This window comes from Phoenix dactylifera, chromosome 7, assembly GCF_009389715.1.
Source record: "Phoenix dactylifera cultivar Barhee BC4 chromosome 7, palm_55x_up_171113_PBpolish2nd_filt_p, whole genome shotgun sequence".
NCBI lineage: Eukaryota > Viridiplantae > Streptophyta > Magnoliopsida > Arecales > Arecaceae > Phoenix > Phoenix dactylifera.
Window position 1 is genome coordinate 15,127,634 of NC_052398.1, and position 6,000 is coordinate 15,133,633.

At 34.4% G+C, this 6,000-nt stretch overlaps 1 protein-coding gene across 1 annotated transcript; it reads left to right on the plus strand.

Annotated features, from left to right (window-relative positions):
- Positions 1–1,949: 1,949 nt before the first annotated feature.
- On the plus strand, positions 1,950–2,723 carry LOC120111431. Its single transcript, XM_039128488.1, has 2 exons — positions 1,950–2,388; positions 2,480–2,723. Exons 1-2 carry the CDS (start codon positions 2,092–2,094, stop codon positions 2,570–2,572), a joined length of 390 nt encoding a protein of 129 aa, XP_038984416.1. The 5' UTR covers positions 1,950–2,091; the 3' UTR covers positions 2,573–2,723.
- The last annotated feature ends 3,277 nt before the right edge of the window (positions 2,724–6,000 follow it).

The window sequence follows — 6,000 nt, forward strand, 5'->3', positions numbered from 1 at the left end:
CCTTTAGGACAGAAAAGCGTCCAACTTGAGCCATTGCTAGCCACGTGCCAAACACGTGAGGAAAAATATAAAAATAATTAGCTGTGATTTTATAAGAGGAAGCATTCGATTGGGCTGTTCCTCAGTGCCTCTAATATTTTTTATTCCTCTTTGGTGACAATATTTTCTTGATTATTGAAAAATTTTCAAATGATTCACAATTTTCTCATGGATTAATAGTTTTCCAAATTATAGTTGTGGAAGGAAAAGGAATCAACCCTTCCAAGAATTGATGAAGAGACACTAGTCATAGAAGTTCAACTTGCATGTATTTCTTACAACTGTAAAAGGGTAAACTTATCCATTTTAGAAAAAATATACTAGTTATCCTCTTATTCTTGCCTATTCAACCAAAAAAAAATAAATCATGTTATCCCTACAACAATTGTAGGAATAACAACTTTTGGCTTTAACCTAGGGATAAAGGAATTTTGAAGGGATAGCTAGGGATAGGACAACTCCTTGCCTACCTTTACTTTTCCATCTTGCAAACTATATGTAACTAGGAGCTAGCTCAAACCAATAAAATCATGTTAAGCCTAAGAACAACAAACATTATGGGGGCTATTTTTCATTTAGCTTTATATATAGCCTATCTGTTTTACCGTTGCATTAAGCCAAAATTTCAAGGTGGCATTGGATAGAAGCATAAGAAAAATGGAGAGTAAGAAAAGCCTGTACTAGGTTGTACAGCTTTGCTAGTGTTTATGCTAGATTTTTCTTGCTTGTTCAAATCTTTCTAGAGTAGTTAGAAATTAAAATAAATTATTTATTTGTCTAAATGGTAAAGCTACTGTGGATCTATTCTGGTATATTTTATATGATAATATTAATATTTTAGTTATAAATATTAAGATTTTAGATATAATATTAATATTAAAGAGTAATATCCTACCATTATATGTATATAATACTTTATTATGATATAATGATATTATTCGAAGAATATTATATTGATAAAACATATTATTAGTGGTAGTTTAATATTACATTATTAATGTTTAAATACTACACTAAATCATAAATAATAATATTATGATATTATATTATAACAATGTATTATTTTATTATATTATATGGTGTTCATATGTTAAAGAATCATGCAACTATATAGAATATTAAATATAATATCAATACACGATGATATACTACATCACTACTATAGGTACATATATTATTATATAAATATATTATAATTTTAATATAAGATATCATAGAAAATAACATCAATTTATTAGAAATATTTTAATATGTGCTTTAGTAATAAATTAAATGTTATCATGTTAAGTAAGACTAATTATTAGGTAACATAAATATTATTTGTGAATTATAAATATAGATACTATCATATATATTTCTTATTGACTACTATTTAACTAATCAAATATTTTATAGTAAATATAATATACATTTTATGGTATTAATGTCAACATTATTAATTATTTATTGTGGTGTATATATTGTTAGAACAATTGCTTACAAAGTTTCTGAATAAAAATAACCATTCCCATCAATCATCAGAATATTCTCGAAGTTGGCTTGGTAAACAAGAAGGAGTCCCTCGTAGCTCTAATGCTTATGCTTCGTCATGGTTATTGATGCCCCGCCCCCCCATATCAAACCATCTTATTAGCTTTCCTAAAGATGTGACCTAACATTATATGAGATAATGCTTAATTTGAATATCTAAATATCCATTAATTGAAGATGATTAGATCTCACATCCTGTGAATCTCTATAGTAGTCATGAAAAATTGTAAATATTATTATATTATTTTATCTATAATATATTATATTATATTATGATTGTTGTTTGATTAAAATAGTTATATAATATATAATAAATAACATAAAACTAAATCAGGAGTCTATAGAATGTGCATAAAATTATTAGAAGACGGATATAAACATGCAAACTGAGCATTACTTTAAAATCCTTTGCCTCCAAACGAGTTCCCAATCACTTCCGGATGCTTGGAATAAAGCCAGGCCCAGACCTCGCCCACTCTCCCGTCTTCATCGTCTCAGAGCGTCAGCAAAACTCCGCCCAAAATGTCGGAGCCTCGTCCGCTCCAAACCCTTCCACCGGACAACACATTCCAATCGCCCCTCCTAAACCCTAACCCTAATCCTTCTACTTCTCGCTCTCCAGCATCTCAGCCATGGCAGAAGGTCGCTCGAGCCTGGCTCTCCACCATGCCGAAGAACCACAACCCCACGGCCGGCGAGATCGACTCCTGGATCGATTCGAACCAGGGCGGCCTACCGGAGGATTTCAGATCACTCCCCCGCCCCGAGCTCCACAGGTGGCTCCTCTCCCTCCACAACCGCGCCCCGAGTCTCCACCAGGTGCCCATCTCCTATTTCCATTAATGACGACCGCGCAGTCGGTAGAACTCGCTGTAAAATCCTAGAAAGTTTCGATTTTATCGAATTGCAGGTGGAAGCGAGCGGCCGGGTGGATTTTCCCTACCGATTCCAGCGCACGGACCTTTGGGCAGCCAGTTTACAAATGGTTGGAATCGCTGGATAAGGATGTCTTGGTAAGTGGTAAAGAAATCTCGGAGTGGCTGTCGGCGAACCCATCGGTCATGGAAAGGTTGTTCTCGAAGCATTCTCAGTACCATATGATGCACTACATTCAGAGAATGCACTTGAAGCTGCTGAAGAAGAGGGGAAAATTACCAAAGGGTGCTAACTTTCTCACATTCCTTTCATCTTTTCCTTTCAATTTCCCTTCTCTCCTATCTTTTTATAAATTTTATTGATAAGCCACAATCCAATGAGCATGTTAGTAATTGAAACTTGACATGCTGCTCTATCTGGCTTATCTTGGAATCCGTATTAACCATTGTTCTCATATTACTGTGCGCTCAATTATCTTGGGCTTGATGGGAGTGATAACGTTTACATACTGACCACTTTGATTACTAAAAATACTGATAGATGGCTTCTTGGTGGATTCAAACTTTGAATAAATCATTTTTTAAATTTTTATTTTTTTCAAATTTGTTGGTATTCTATATTTGTAAACTAGAAAAGCTATGCAAACTTTTTGGTTGCTGGGAAAGTGAAAGAAAAATTTGTCTCTGATGGAGGAAAAAAAAAGAAAAAAAAGTGTACATTCATTTTTTTTCATGAAATGAATTGCTGGGATATTCCTATCACTTATAACAAAAAAGAAATATGGGTTTATTTTTGTTGTTGATGGCATTAAAGGAAATCAATAAGAAAGTTGTAAAGAATTTTATTTTTTGGTTGTGCAAGAGAGGGTTAGGCATGGAAAAATTTTGTTGTTATCTAATTCAAATTCCAGGGAAGGAAAGATGGAATCTTGTGATTTTCTATCCCAAATCCCCCAAATCACTGCCTTTTGGCAGGGAAAAACTTTAAGGTGTTTAGAGGAATGTTAACATTGATATATGCAGATTCAAATTTTTCTTTTTGAATTTTTTTCCTTCGCTGCAGACACTGGGGAAGAGGGTTCTCCTGAACAAACTTGTCTTATCTCGCAGCTTCCTCAGCATCAGAATGGAGCCTTGGGAAATTTTGTCAAGATATTATCGGAAATATTTTGGCCGTAGGCCAAAATTGCTATTGATTTATATCATTTGGCTTTTTAGATATGCTGATTTTCCTGTTTTGTTAGTTCTTTATTCTTTCAGTCTTTCACTTATTAATCTCCTTCTTTGCTTGTACCTTTTCCTGGACCCTAGTTCTATTCTTTTGTTAATTTATTGGAGCTTTTTCTGGGTTCTGGTGGCCCCGATTGGTGTGGGTATCATGATTGCTGTCATGGTATACAATTGGACATACGAACTTATGGTGGAATTTCCTTGTTTTTGGGCTGGTATTGTCTATTAAAATAACCAATCTATTTCTTTGCGCATCTTACATGGCAGTGACTGAGATGCTTAGGTTGGTATGCAAATCTTGGCGAGCAGAATTTTTGACCTCATCATAATTAGAATCCAGACTCTGAATTAAATTTCTTACGTGAAAATGCTGGCACTCATTAGTATACATGATTTTCTAGACAAAGAAATATGTATCTTGTCATGCGTGTTTCAGGTAATTGGTCACATTTTTGGATGTTAAGTACATTTCTGGTACAGTTTATGTTGTACTGGTGGAAAAGATATAAGAAAACTTTAATTTACTGGAATGATACCCAAGATAGACAGAATAAACAAAATTATATACCTGTGCTAGTGGCTTAAGTACATAAATAAAACAGCATTGCTGAATGGTGCCATGAGCCAAGTAAGCAAAAGCTAAATGACCCTTTGTTAAAGTGCCTAAGTTAAAGCAGTATGGCGCAAAACTCATATGCTTGGCAGCTAATTTTTGGTTGCTTCACTCACGTAATTGTACCGCTCCAATATCAAGTGAAATCTCTGTTTATCCTATGTGGATGAAGCACATGTAGGGTATCACATCTCCTACGAGGAATGAATACAACATTTAAGCAATATAAGATAGTAGTGGTCCTAAGCATCTTACTATGGTCATTTTAGGCCCTTGTAGAGAAACTCTATCTCCTAGGTTTTCTTTCCCAACATGGATGTTAAATCTGGTTGCTTCATGCATTATTTTTTCAAAAACACAGTGCTTATTCTCTTCATAATTATGCTACAGCTGTAAAATCATTTTGTGTAAATCTATTTCATTTTGTATTCAGTATAAGATGACACCAAATTCACAAAAGTTGATACTTGGAACAGAGCTTGCAGCTATCAGCCGCCAGAGCTTCTGTGAAGGCCCTCAATAGTGGGATGACAGCACGAGAAGCTCCTCTTTCCATGTATGAATTTTTACTGCATGTTGTATCAAACTTTTCATGGCGTTTCTTTATGTGATTTTAATATCAATGCATAATTAGGATATACTCTTTTCATTTGCATGCTTTTTTTTGTGTTTCATTATTTTATTGGTCACATAATGCACTGGATTTGCTACATGATGCTTGTATTAGCCATCAATCTTTTTCTTGAAATAGTTTGTGAAACATGGATCTTTGTATGTCAGCGAGTGACCATTCAATTAGTGCTGATATGCTGTACCTGTGTGTGTTAGAACTTTCACAAAGCATATGTAACAATTGACTATGAGATCAGTGCTATTCTGCCATGTACTGCATACATTAATTAATCTCTCTTCCTTGGAGGAGGGAACCCCTAAACTGCACTGGATTACTTATGCTTTGCAATGTAAAATGTAGATAAAAGAGATGGTTTTGTTAAAGATCATGAATTAAATCTTAAAATTCAATGTAGTTCTATGAACATTATCTCAATGTTTTCACGGTAAGTTCTCCCATTCGAACCTTCACTCATCTTGACTTAGTCAAATTTCCTTCTTCTCTAACAGGTAAATACTAAGAGATAAGTCAATGATTATCAAACACATTGTACAGTATTTTTTCTCTCTGTATTTTAGTGATTTCTTTGAGAGACTGTGTCATTATTAGATGGACGCACACACACACACAGTCTCTCTCACACTCTCATGCACGCACTTGCTTGCTCACTGATGCTGTGGGGGTGCAACTGTGGGGGGTTAAAAGCTCAATCTTAGTCCAACTCTTACTGGATTACTTACAGTGGTGCTTTATCCACAAGTGTATTAGATAGGCTTATGTGTATTGTTCTATCCATTTGTTTATATTTAAACGTTTCCGATGCCATCAAGTACAGTATGGCATAAACTTGTTTCGATGCAACTAACTGGGATGCTTCTTTTGTTGATTTCATTCAAAAGAATTGGTATCTTTTAGATTTAAAGTTCTCATATTCCATTATCTTTCCATATTAGATAATATCTTTTGCAACTATTTGACAAACCATATTAAAATAATCATGAGCTTTCAAATAGGCAAGAGTACACCAATTCACCACCATGACCGATCATTTTTCCTTTAGACATGGTGGGAATGGCTAGAGATGGCTAGTGGCCCCTATT